Below are 13,433 nucleotides of genomic sequence, written 5' to 3' on the forward strand. Positions count from 1 at the left end.
GAGACCAAAAATTGCGACCAGAATATCCAAGATGGCGGACATGAATCCAAAATGGCGGCTCTAAATTCATGATTACGGCTTTTTCTTAAGAGTTTGAGGCCCAAACATTAAAAGCCAGATAAACGATATCATTTCTGGTGCCATGAAATGAATTCCTGTTGGACGTATGAAAGTACGAAATACATCAACATGACACTTGAGTTTTAATATAATGGATTTATGAAGGCACGAGAAAGGCGCCATCACCGCTAGGTGCGTTAATGAGATCTTTTTTTCACATTCCTACAGATCTTCTCTGTAGAACTCTTTAACTCCCTCAAAGATTCATTAAAAAAAACGAATTTTTGCTGGCTGGGGTACAGTTTAATTTTTCATTGCACTAGAGCATAGCTTAACAAACTTCTTTTCGCGACCCCCCAAGCGGTTGCAGACGTACTTCAATTGCTCTACGAATTGCGAGGTGACAACAGACGGGAGGTAACCAATTAGCGCTAACGTTTGAACCCTGATTTACATTTCGTCGCAAAATTTCAATTTCTGAGTCACATAGAAAGGCGAGGGCGTTGTCAGCCCTCGTTCTATCCGATAAGATAATACCCATCGAACATTGGTTCCGCATCACTGTCAATGCCAAGCAATGAGGGCACGTCCATGAGTCAAAGCTCGTTCAACGCAAGTCAGTCGATCCGAACGATGACTGATCGATGCGGAAGAATTCGAACAATTTATTTTAGGATATGTAGAAATGGAAGATGATAAGTGGAAAGGTACTTACTTCAGCTTGTGCGGCCCCTGGCCGAATCCTTTCGATTCCAACTTCCGGTAGAAGGTCCGCAGCTTGGCTTCGAAATCTCGCCGGAAGGGAGGAGGGGCACGTTGCGGCACACGGGAACTATTGAGATTCGGTGAACCTTGCGGACTGCGAGCCTCCACGGGGATGTAGCTCATAATCTCGTTCTCGAATAGGCTGGAAGTAGAGGGTAGAGAAGGTAGTTGAATGTTAGGTACTGAAGTGGAACAGAACTTCGTCGCATTTGGACAGATTAACCTAATGACATATATGCGCTTAAGTAAGTCGATCGTACACCGAACCGAATCAGTCGGAGCAGATACTGCGAGGAAGGTCGAAAACGGAGAATGGGATTCAGATTTAATCCATCCTCTACTTGGGGGCAACCGTTTGGCTTTATGGTTGGTGCTGGTGATCAATTGAATTTTTTGATATGGACTTTGCAAACCACGATAAATATAATCGCATTACAAGCTAAATCCGTCCAAAACACACAAGCAGAAATTAGGGTTGAGGGGCTATGAGCTGCATCGATAAACTTGCAAGATAACAACAATGAGTGGATTCTGGCAGGCTGCCACTGTTTTTGACAAATAAGATTGTAAAAAAATGAGTAAATTTGGATCCGTTGCACGTGACAGTAATTGATAAACGAGACTTGCAATGACTTGCAGACGTACATGCATATATGCTGATTGTGCAAATAATTGTTTTTTTTTTTGCTGGTTGGCGTGCGTTAACATTAACGGAGTTACTGGTCTTAGGAACTAAGCTGGGGGTACTGAGCCTCAGGGGAAATATTTGAGAACTCCCGATTTGTTGTATTTGCATTTCCACTATCCCATGAAATTCTCTTTGCTCAACTCATCCCTATAAAAAAAAAAACAGCTCCTTCACGCTGGAATAATACGCCAAAGCTATCACCCATCTCAGGCTTGACCGAAGCAGCTGTTTCACGCCATCGACCAACCGATTACCTCTAAGCTTAAACGCCATACAGTAGTACCCTTCTTCTGCTCATTAAACCAATGTTTACGGAACCGGGTGCCACCTACCTATCATCGGACCAAAGCAACGTGCTGCAAAGTGCAGCTGGCGTTTGGCTTCTGGCCAAGAAGCAGCAGGGAAAAAAGTGTCGCTCAGAAAACAAAAATAAAATGAGCTGGTCATCTGTTTGCTCTCTTCCAGCTATTTTTTGTCTTATTAATTCGCCGTCATCGAAAGCATCCCACACGTACTTCGGGTTCATTTCTTATACGCTTGTTATGAGGGTAACTTTCCTGGGAAGTTCCGTTTTGTCCCACTGTCAGGAATGAGTCTTGCATTCCAGAGCGAGCATCCAGGTACACCTATCTACTTATTGATATTAGAAATTAGAGTTTTAATTAAATTTCTGTCCTCTCGTTCAGCGAAGGGCGACAAGGTGTCAAGGTAGAAGCAAAACTGGCGTCATGCTTACCTACTGCGAATGTATCCGCCGCGCCGTGAAAACAGAAGGTAGCAGTAGAAGTGAAGCTGCGAATCTCACTCTAAGCAGCTGGAGAAAGTTTAAATTGGTTGGTTGCACGGTTCTTCAGATTTTCCTTGCCGGAAAACTTCGAGCGTGCATTGCAATTAGAAAATACGGAGAAGCGGAAATTTGCTAGTTGCGAAAAGTTATGTTTCGAAGAAAGTCATTTGACCTACTGGAAGGGTTCAAATGAGTAATCAAATTAGTTGAGTGTTATTTGGAAGTCGAGGTGAAGTTTGGCCAATTTGATTTTAATAATGTCGCCTGTTTGAGAGCGCTGGAAGCTCAGGTAGAATAATACCGTCTGGGCACCCATTAAAAATACCACCCCCACGTAGACTACTGCTGGAGCCTAGCAATCTAGCAATGTAATTGAAGGAAGTGCTAATGCAAAACCGGGCTGCAGAACGGTGAGTCGATAAGGAGAGCGTCCAACATAGCTCTGGTTCTCACAAGTTCCTATCTCATGTTTGGGAACATCCATAAATTACGTCACGCTTTTAGGGGGGAGGAGGAGTTCAGTAAAGTGTGACAACCCATACAAAAATAGAAGAGGTCTCATACAAAAAGTGTGACATAGGGGGGAGGGGGGGTTGAAAATGGGCATTTTTTGCGTGACGTAATTAATGGACGCTCCCTTTCCACAGGTCAAGCGATGACAAAGACCGCCAGCTAAGAGTTGTGTGCTTAGCTGGTAATGCAGCCTGGGCACTGTCGTCCTTCTGACTTCAGCTAGATTGAGGAAGTACGATTCGCGCGTTTGTTCACCAAGGAGGTGCGGCTCAAACAGCGTCTGTTCTGGCATCCAGCGGCTGAGTAAGAAACGCTGCATCACGCCCAGCTAGATTCAAGGTGGTAGCCCCATCAGCGTGCTCGTCCTAGTGTTGGTTGGGACGTTAAACAGAACTGACACGATGGCCCTCCAGCGAGACAGGAGTGTTGGCGTAGACCCAATAAGCCACCCGTAAAAATCCCCATTGCAAATAACATAGAAGAAAATACGACTCGATACAATCGGCAAAGACCCACGCGACGAAATAAGGACTACGATTGGAAACTTGGAACATGGAATTGCACGTCACTAGGTTTCGCAGGATGTGACAGGATAATCTACGGCGAACTACTTCCCCGCAACTTCGACATCGTGGCGTTGCAGGAACTTTGTTGGACTGGCCAGAAAGTGTGGAAAAGCGTGCATCGAGTGGCTACCTTCTACCAAAGCTGTGGCACCACCAATGAACTGGGAACAGGATTTATAGTGTTGGGAGAGATGCGACAACGTGTGATCGGGTGGCAGCCGATCAACGCAAGGATGTGCATGTTGAGTGGAACGATTTTCACGAAGTCCGTTCAGCTGCTTGGTTTCGCTGAAGATATTGACATTATTGCTCGTAAATTTGAGACGATGGCGGAAACGTACATCCGACTAAAGAGTGAAACCAGACGAATCGGATTAGTCATTAATGTATCGAAGACAAAGTACGTGATGGCAAAGGGCTCCAGGGAGGAATCAGCGCGCCCGCCACCCCGAATTTATATCGACGGTGATGAAATCAAGGCGGTTGAAGAATTCGTGTACTTGGGCTCACTGGTGACCGCCGACAACGACACCAGCAGAGAAATTCAGAGGCGCATTGTGGCAGGAAATCGTTCTTACTTTGGACTCCGCAGAACTCTACGATCGAATAAAGTTCGCCGTAACACGAAGTTAACCATCTACAAAACGCTGATTAGACCGGTCGTCCTCTATGGGCACGAAACATGGACCCTACGTGCAGAGGACCAACGCACCCTTGGAGTTTTCGAACGGAAGGTGTTGCGTACCATCTACGGCGGAATGCAGATGGAAGACGGGACTTGGAGAAGGCGGATGAACCACGAGCTGCATCAGCTGCTGAGAGAACCAACCATCGTCCATACCGCGAAAATCGAGAGGCTACGGTGGGCGGGTCACGTCATCAGGATGTTGGATAGCAACCCGACTTAAATGGTTCTCGAGAGTCATCCTACCGGTACAAGAAGACGTGGAGCGCAGCGAGCTAGGTGGGTCGACCAAGTGTAGGACGATCTGCGGACCCTACGCAGAGTGCGGAACTGGAGACAAACAGGCATGGACCGAGTGGAACCCAGACAACCAGTAATCGTATAAGATGTTGCATACGATGATAAAGTGGAGGCCATATGCGTGCATGCCTCCATTTAGGCGCATGTAATATGTACGCATATCGCCTCCACTTTATCATCTTATTCAACATCTTATACGATCACTGGTTGACTGGGAATGGAGTCGGCTACTATGTACATCAGAGGCCATCCCGGCCTTAGCCTGATCGGTAAGGTAAGGCTAATGCAAAACTTGTAGCTTCCGGTATGGTAAGCCCAGTTCCCATGAATAGTGGATTGGTATCAGGCTTTGCGAGCCAGCTGTAAAACCACAAGGAGAGAAAAGTCAACATGAGAAGAAAACAAATCGATACCAAAGGTGACCAAAGGGACTTGCGATTGGAAGCTCAGTGCATGAAGCTGCAGTTCTTTAACTTCATTGGGAGCACCCGTATAATCACCGATGGACCCACTGGCCCCTCTGAAGGATTGCTGGAGTACAGACAAAGCAGCCATCAACAATGCAACCGAGAGCACTGAATTCGTGGGATGGAGTCGAGAGTCGACGAAACGATTGGTTCAACAAGGAGCGACGAACGGTTTTGGAGAATAAGGCAGTGCGGACAGTAATGCTGCAGCATGGATGCCGACAGAATGTATAGCTAAACATACGGATGCTTTTTTTTCGTAAAAAAAAGCCTTGAGGAAGCAGAGTACGAGGAGATGGTGTTCCGTTCTCAAGATACACATAAGTTCTACCAGAAGCTCAACGCATCTCACAAAGATGTAAGGATGCATCGCAGCTGATCTCATCAAGATGGGCCTGGAAAAGTTGGCCAACTGCCTGGACCAGTTAGTAGTAATAATCTGGGAGGCCGAACAGCTACCGGTGGAGTGGAAGGAGGGGGTAATCTACTCCATTCACAAGAAAAGTGACCATTTGGAATATGCAAGCCTCCCCGGGCAGACGAGAATATCTGAATCAAATCTCAAATCGAACAATTTTTGCTGACATAGCTCGATGTGATTTTGATGAGTTATTCAAAAATTTAAAGAATATCGCACCAATAACTCAAAGTGATATATCAGTTTTTGTTCTTGTCGAAATAGCTGAAAATTTCTACATAACAACAAATTTAGCTCTTCTGCACGAAATGGTACATATACACCCAGACAGTCGTTCGTCCTTTACCTCTGCGGAAACCAATTTTGTATCTAACAACATGTCATTCAATTCAACCCATTTGTCCAGTCGAAAGAAAATCATCTTCTCCAACAACTTCCTTAGGCAAGGCAACATCGCGATTGGACGGTACGAGTTATGATCCGACGCGGATTTCCCGGTTTTTTGAATAGCTATCGCTCTCACTTGCCTCCAATCATCCGGAACGATGTTGTTATCCAGGAACTGATTGAACAAGTTCAACAAGCGCCTCTTAGCGACGTCGGGGAGATTATTAAGCAAGTTGAACTTCATTCGATCCATTCCTGGAGCGGAATTGTTACATGAAAGAAGAGCAAGTGAGTATTCAACCATCGAAAACCGCCTATCCATGTCGTCTCTGTCTTCGGAAACATCCCGAATTATTCGCTCCACGGCCCACGGGTACGGAATCAGGACAAACTTTTTTTGCGAACTTCTCGCGCGACAAACCCTCGACGAAACGACGCCAGTAACCGCTTTTCTTCGCCTTGACCAAGTTCTTAAACTAGCTTTCAAGGAAAGCGTACCGCATAAAGTTTTCGACCGAACCGCGTTTCCGAAACTCTTTGAACGCCGCGGATTTCTCGCGATAGATTTCTGTACACTCGCTATCCCACCACGGATAGGGGGGTTTCCTGCGAACCGACGGACCTGCCACTGGTCGACGTTGTGCCTGAAGCGCGCTACTGATTATCAGCTCGGACAGAAACCGATACTCTTCCTGCGGTGGAAGGACTTCTACCGATTGCTCACCGTCGATAATTGCTTCTGCGTACTTCTCCCAGTCAATGTGCTTGGTGAGATCGTAGGCGATGTCGAGAGATGGAGGTTGATGTGACCCATTGGGAATAGAAACAACGATCGGAAGGTGATCACTACCATGGGGATCCTGGCTAACCTTCCAAGTGCACTCCAGCGATAAGGAGCTCGAACAGATTGAGAGGTCTAATCGGTTGTCTCTAGGGCTGCCATCTTTAGCTGGAGGCGACACTCTCGTAACTTCTCCGGTGTTCAAAATTGTTATGTTGAGGTCGTCGCAGAGGTCATATATCAAAGTTAAACGGCTGTCATCGTACAGTTTCGCCCAGCCTGTACCATGGGAGATGAAATCTCTCAGGAGCAGCCCAGGCTCGGGCATAACCGAGCAGATGTGGACGAGATCCCTGCGAGATATCGCAGTTCTCGGAGGAAGATATATGGAGGCAACACTGAGGCTTGTACCTCGGATAGTCACCTCACATGAGACGGCTTCAATGCCCGTCATCGGATAAAAATCGACTGTGTAAAACGAGTGCTGCTCCTTGATCCCTAGAAGCAACCGTACGAGTCGGATCGATCAAGTCGAATGATATTATAATCGGGAAAAGTTAAGGTTACATCAGGTGTCAACCATGTTTCGAATAGTGCAAAAACATCGATTTGTTAATTATTAACTAAAAATTTAAAAGCGTTTAATTTCGGTGTAATACTACGACAGTGCCAGTGTAGAACAGAAATCACATCTTCGACCTCAGAGGGATAAATTATCCATCGAAAGATATGATTGTCGCAAGGAGGGGCATTTTAGAAGCCAACTGCTTCAAAAGAGGGGTCACACAAGGTAGAATTCCTTTTACAATGTTCTTCACGGAAACGGAAGCATTGAAGAAGCTGAGGATGATGTCTACGATGCTAGAGAGCATAAACATTGGCGCACCCTGAGGTTGCTCCTGCTTCCCCAAATGCTATCTCTCCGGTTGAGAATTCGAAAAACGTAGGACATCTGGGATTTTAGATGTTCCCGGGAGTGATGGAAAGTCTCACTCGTTCTGGATTTTGAATCTCGGAGGGGACCTCAGAGTCAGAGCCCTGATCATCGAGAGACAAAGACGAGTAGATGTTACGGGATTCAACGGTCGGGGCAGATTTGTTCAGCATTTGGGCGTAGCTTCACCGCGATCGCAGCTGCAACGACCGTTTTTGATGTTTTTTTCTGCTGTATGTACCATGGCAAGCAATCAGATCATGTGGACGGTCGCTACCACAATAAACACACTTGGGCGGAGTTTTACACGCACCGTCCACATGCCTCACGCCGCATTTTGCACAGCGAGGTTTGTTGCAACATTATTGGGCGGTGTGGCGCAGCTGCTTGCAATTGGTGCAGTTCATTACCTTCGGTACATACAGCCTTACAAGCAGCCGAAGTTTTCTAATCAGGACTAATCAGGTCTGGTAATGCTGATCCGGGGAAGGTCACATAAAATTCATCAGATGGTGTGTAAACCTTCCTCAGACCGAATGCAGTTGCCGGCAGTTCAGTATCTGGACAGGAGGTAAAGAAGGGTTGTGGAAGCGACCACAGCCTTGCAGGATCACTTCGCAGGTCAAAGATTTATTGGTGACCTTCCCAGAGATCTCGACCTGGCGGGTTGGAAGGTAAACGTGGTACTCAAGCGTAAATAGTTCACAGGCCACAATCTCATTAGCCTGTTTTCGGTCGCCTACTGTCACCCGAAGCTAAGCTGTACCGACCATGTTAATGGAGACTACAGAAGAATACCGCTTAGTCAGATCCTTATTTGAACACCGTTCAACGTTCGCCTTTGGGTCGGAAGAAAACAACAAACGGCCCGCCAAAGTTGGGAGGATAGGCTTTGTGGCGGGGGGGGGGGGGGAGGAGTGGGCGTTGGAGGTGTATAATTGGCATCCATTGCAGAAACGCCAGATTGAGGGGTGTCGTCGACGATCGGCGCGTTTGACGCTGCCTGAATGGCGAAGAAAAATGCCGGAACACGTGGATAGATTTACGCACAAAAATTGCACTATCCGATGAACGACAGGTTTTCCAAATGAACTAATATTCCAAGCGCGGCTTGGAACAATCACTGCACTTGTAAATCAAACTTTCAACTCGAAAAAAAAAACACTTCAATTATGGGAAAAACGAGAAGAAACCCGGACGCACGGAGTTAACGACTGTCTCGCGCGGTAGCTCGACAAGAATGTTTATTTGGAAATATCTCCAGCAGGCTAAATCTGAAGACATTCTTTGGAAGTTGTCCAAGGGTTTCTAAAATAGTTCTTTTAGGTATTCCTTCAGGCAAAGCTTTGGATTAATTCAAACCTCTCTTCGGGGATTCTCCCATTTTTTTCCAAAGACTCTTTCAACAACTCCTGCAAAAATTACTCCAACATTTATTCCTTGGAAGAAGAAAGATTTTTTTTTTCCAAAGAATACTTACATAGTTTTTATGTTTCTGCAGTTTCTACAGGATTTTCTCTTGGATTTTTCAGGAAGTAGTTCAGGGATTTCTGTGTATTTCTGTGTACAAATCCTTTCAGTAATGGTAAAAAAAATCCATCAGGGATATCTCCAACAGTTTGTTTTTTCAAGTCTTCTGAAAATCCTCCATGGATCCCTCAGGAACTAATTGAAGGGTTTCTTCAATTCTGGAGGATCGACTGGGGATTTCAATCTACGATTTAAACGGCTACGCAGTCTTTTAATACGGGAATACGAGGTTTCTTATTTTTCCGACCTTTCGACACTGGGGTTTTGTGTCATCTTCAGGGGTAATTAAGCAAAAACGAAAAATTAATTATTCCTGAAGATGAAACAAAACCCCAGTGTCGAAACATCGGGCAAACAATAAACCTCGTTTTCCCATATATCAAAAGACTGCGTAGCCGTTTAAATCGTAGAATATTAAAAGTTTTTTTCAAGTAATAAAGGAAGTATTTTAAGGTGTTTTTAAAATACTTTCCCAGGTATTACCCTAGGCATTCATCCAAGAAGACTCTCAATATAATTGCTTTAGAAATTGCGGCAGGATTTTTTTTTCTCCAATTCCTCCAACAAATCATAGAATGCCTTCTAGGAGCTCCCAGCAGTATCTCCAGGAGTTTTAATAAGGGATTGCTTGAGACGATCCTCCAGAGATTGTTTAGAAAATCTGTTATGGATTCCGTAAAAAAATCTTCAGTATTTTTGTGGGATTTCCGGAAGAACTTCAGAAAATCCCTGGTGAAATATCTGAACAAATTCCACATTGATCTCTAGAGATATCTCAAAAAATATTTCTGAGGAAGCCGCAAAAGCAATTACAAAAAAAAAATCAGTTTAGGAATTTCTACATAAACCACTGAACGAATTTCTCACCTCTTACCAATTCTTGGTACACCCAAACCTTATTTTACGTCCACTATTGGATCAGCGAAAAAAATTTCTACTGCCAAAATAATGATCAAAATACACATTTTTATATTTTTATACACTTCTCCTAATCACGCAGATGTTTTAAAAAATATAAAACTGTTGAGTTTTTTCATCGTCTTAGCGGTAGATTTTCTGTCGCTTAGCCAAGCATGGACGTAAAAAAAGGACGAGGTGTAAAACTTTGGGAAGAGATTACGAAGCAATCCTTGAAGGTTTTGTAAAGTTATTTAAAGAAGAAAAAATCTAGGAATTCCTTGGAAAAACTTTTGAAAAAATCACTTGTGAAATTTCTGAAGAAATTCCTAAAATTCTGAAGAAGTCTCTGGGGATGAAAATATTTCATCTATGGAATTTCAGAAGGAATCCATGCAGGAATTTCTGAATGAAACCTTGAGGAGTCCCGGGATGAGGAAGGCGGACTCTGCTCTGAAGTGTCAGCTTGAGCCTATTATTCCATGATCGTATGAGTACAATTCACCGGAACCCCACATCCGTGAAGAGAAAATTTCATTTCGCAAAATACAACAAGGTTTTGCAGTCATCACTGATAATTCAGTGAATCGCAAAGAAAGCAAACCAACCTGTTTTCATGTGCATATGAAGGTGCGTGTACGAGAAAAAAAAGGAAGCATGCTCTCAGTTGAAAGTAGGTAAAAGTTATTTATAAACAGAAACAGAGTAGAAAGCATTCTGGTTGTTTCCGAACGGTTACTAAATATTTTTTTTTCTAAAATTTGCCGAGTTGAAAGTTTTAATGAAATATTTGTTAAAATACAGCAAGGTTGTGTCAGTATGCTTTGTCCAGTACAATCCACTGATCACCAACAACGTTTTGCTGTAACTCAGTAACTTTTGCTGAACCTTTTAAAAATTTGGATGAAAGCGTTTGATGTGTAGCATCACATCACGAAAGCTTTTAGTCTTCTCAGTAACTTTGCCAAAGACAGTATCCTTTTAAGTGGTCCAGAATACGAGATATTTGACGTTCAGACTGAACTGGATGCTCCCAAGAACACTAGCGCTACGCAGTGAGTAATTCTTGAACTAAATTGTTTTTAATACATAAGCTTTTAGTCTTCTGAGCAACTTTGCCGAAAACAGTATCCTTTTTTGTGGCTGGAAGCTCCTAAAAATACAAGCGCCACGCAGTGAGTGATTTTCGAACTAAATTGTTTTCTATGCGAAAGCTTTTAGTCTTCTGAGCAACTCTGCTGAAGACAGTATTCTCCTAAGTGGTTCAGAACGCGAGATATACGACGATTAGTTTTAACTGGAAGCTCTTAAGGACACTAGCGCCATGCAGTGAGTGATTCTCGAACTAAATTGTTTCCTGTGTGATGGCTCTTAGTCTTCTGAGCCTCTTTGCCGAAGGCAGTATCCTTCTAAGTGGTCCAGAATACGAGATATTCGACGTTCAGACTGAACTGGAAGCTCCCAAGAACACTAGCGCCACGCAGTGAGTAATTTGTGAACTAAATTGTTTTCTATGCGAAAGCTTCTAGTCTTCTGAGCAACTTTGCTGAAGACAGTATCCTCCTAAGTGGTTCAGAACACGAGATATACGACGATTAGTTTTAACTGGAAGCTCTTAAGGACACTAGCGCCACTCAGTGAGTGATTGTCGAACTAAATTGTTTCCTATCCAAAGTGACATTTTGATGATCAATTAGTCTTGTAGAGGTTTTGAAAACCGTATAAAGCTTGATATCTTTTATTTTTGGATTTATGATGGTTCTAAGAACCTGTTTTAGTCTATTTGACTTAAAAATGTTACTTGGGATGTGATAGTTCTTAGTCTTCTGAGCAACTTTGCCGAAGACAGTACCCTTCTAAATGGTTCAGAACGCGAGATATTAGAAAAATATTGGCAAAATGTAGTTCTTTCCCACATGTCCGACATGGTGCGCTGGGTAGCAGATTCCCGGTAGCCAATGTTCCCGGAACCACTGTTGCAACAAATCAACAGATTCTTGATGAAATTATTTTTCAAATAAGACATTGGTCATTTGAATTGGTGAAAAAATCATCATTATGTGAGAGCTTAAATTTCTGGGTCATAATGACCCCAATGCATTATTCGTAACTTTTTTGTGGCGCCATTTTGGTTTCACCTTAAGAGTTTTTTTTTAATGCTTCGTTTCTGCAAAATATTAAAAGTCCAGAAGTTTCATTACGACAAGTTAATTAACACAAGAGATATTACTGCTTGAAATCGTGTTTTGGCTCATAATGACCCTAATGCACGACGAAGGTTAAATACGGCCCTAGGATCATTGTGCACTGGCAGTGATCCAAAATGTATTTTTAAAAATTGTAAACCCCTTAAACTACATCAAAATCCTCGGTAACGCCCCTAAAACCCTTCTAAATTTCCCAATACACCTATGAAAGCTACTAAAAATTCTTCAAAACTTCGTGAAACGGCTCCGAAAACTCTTGAAATCCCCTCAGATACCCTGTAACGCACATAGGAGCCTCCGAAACTTCCATAAACCTTCCATAACGCCTGCAAAATCCACAGAAAAACATTTGAATCTTGCTGGAATGCCTCCGAAACCTCCTGAAACACTCTCGGACCCCCTGTATTGCACTTGATACCCTCCTAAATCCCCAACAACGGCTCTGAAGTCCTCTGGAAATCCTCCGAAATGCCACCGAAAACCTTCCGGACCCCATGTAATATGATACCCTCCAAAAATGACCCTATGAGGCCTGTGAAACTCACTGAAAATCATTTGAAACTTCTAAAAAATGCTTCCGAAAATCGTCTGAAACTCTCTTGGACCCCCTGTAAAGCACCTGAGATTCTCATAAACGCCTCCAGAACGCCCCGAAAATCATATTAAACTTCCTGGAATGCTACCGAACACGGAAACAAATCTAATCCAGAAATCGTGATTTACAAATCATGAAACTATGAAACATGGATCGTGAATCATGATTTTGTAATTTAAGCTACTACTTTCATAATTTAGAGCAATCATTTTCATGAAATCCAGATCATGGCCATTGGAAGCGTTACGTTCTTGGAGCACTTTCCACCTGTGTTTATTTGAAATGATTCAAGTATTGTTGTTTTATTTGTTTATTATAAGAAAATAAAACCACCAGAATCATAAAGAATGCACATCCGGTGGTCATAACCATAAACAATGAACAGAATGAACAGAATAAACAATAAACAGAATCATAAACAATGCAATCATGAAACATGATCTAGAATCATAAACGATGTGCACTCAAAATCAAGCATGGCATAGCTTTATGATCCTAGCAAACTAACCAGGATCATAAGCAATGTGCACCGTAAATGATGATCCCAAATCTCAATACCATGATTTAACTTCATGCATCTATCAAAAATATAACGCATTGGTGGCGTTACGGATAAACGACTCATGCAATCATGATCCCGAATCATGGTGTATTTTTTTAAAACGAAAAGACACTAGGCTCTTGATATTATGATCCATAATCATGATTATGGGATCAAATTTTTTCTCGTGAAAGTCTCCAGAGCGAATAAGAAACAAAAGTCTAAATCGTCATGTATTTTAACCCTCTAATACCCAATCCCGCCTTTAGACGGGGTATAGTTTGAGCATTTTTGTAATTTTTGTTTCGTGGC

At 43.2% G+C, this 13,433-nt stretch overlaps 1 protein-coding gene across 6 annotated transcripts in view; it reads right to left on the reverse strand.

Moving 5' to 3' along the window:
* LOC109422806 (E3 ubiquitin-protein ligase HECW2) overlaps window positions 1–13,433 on the reverse strand; it is a 149,468-nt gene that overhangs the window by 11,752 nt on the left and 124,283 nt on the right. For all 6 annotated transcript variants that reach the window (XM_062845522.1, XM_062845525.1, XM_062845524.1 and 3 more), the window contains one exon: window positions 776–967. In XM_062845522.1, coding sequence (XP_062701506.1) covers window positions 776–967 — 192 coding nt within the window. The remainder of the gene's footprint in view (window positions 1–775; window positions 968–13,433) is intronic.

This window comes from Aedes albopictus, chromosome 1, assembly GCF_035046485.1.
Source record: "Aedes albopictus strain Foshan chromosome 1, AalbF5, whole genome shotgun sequence".
NCBI classification, from domain to species: Eukaryota; Metazoa; Arthropoda; class Insecta; order Diptera; family Culicidae; genus Aedes; species Aedes albopictus.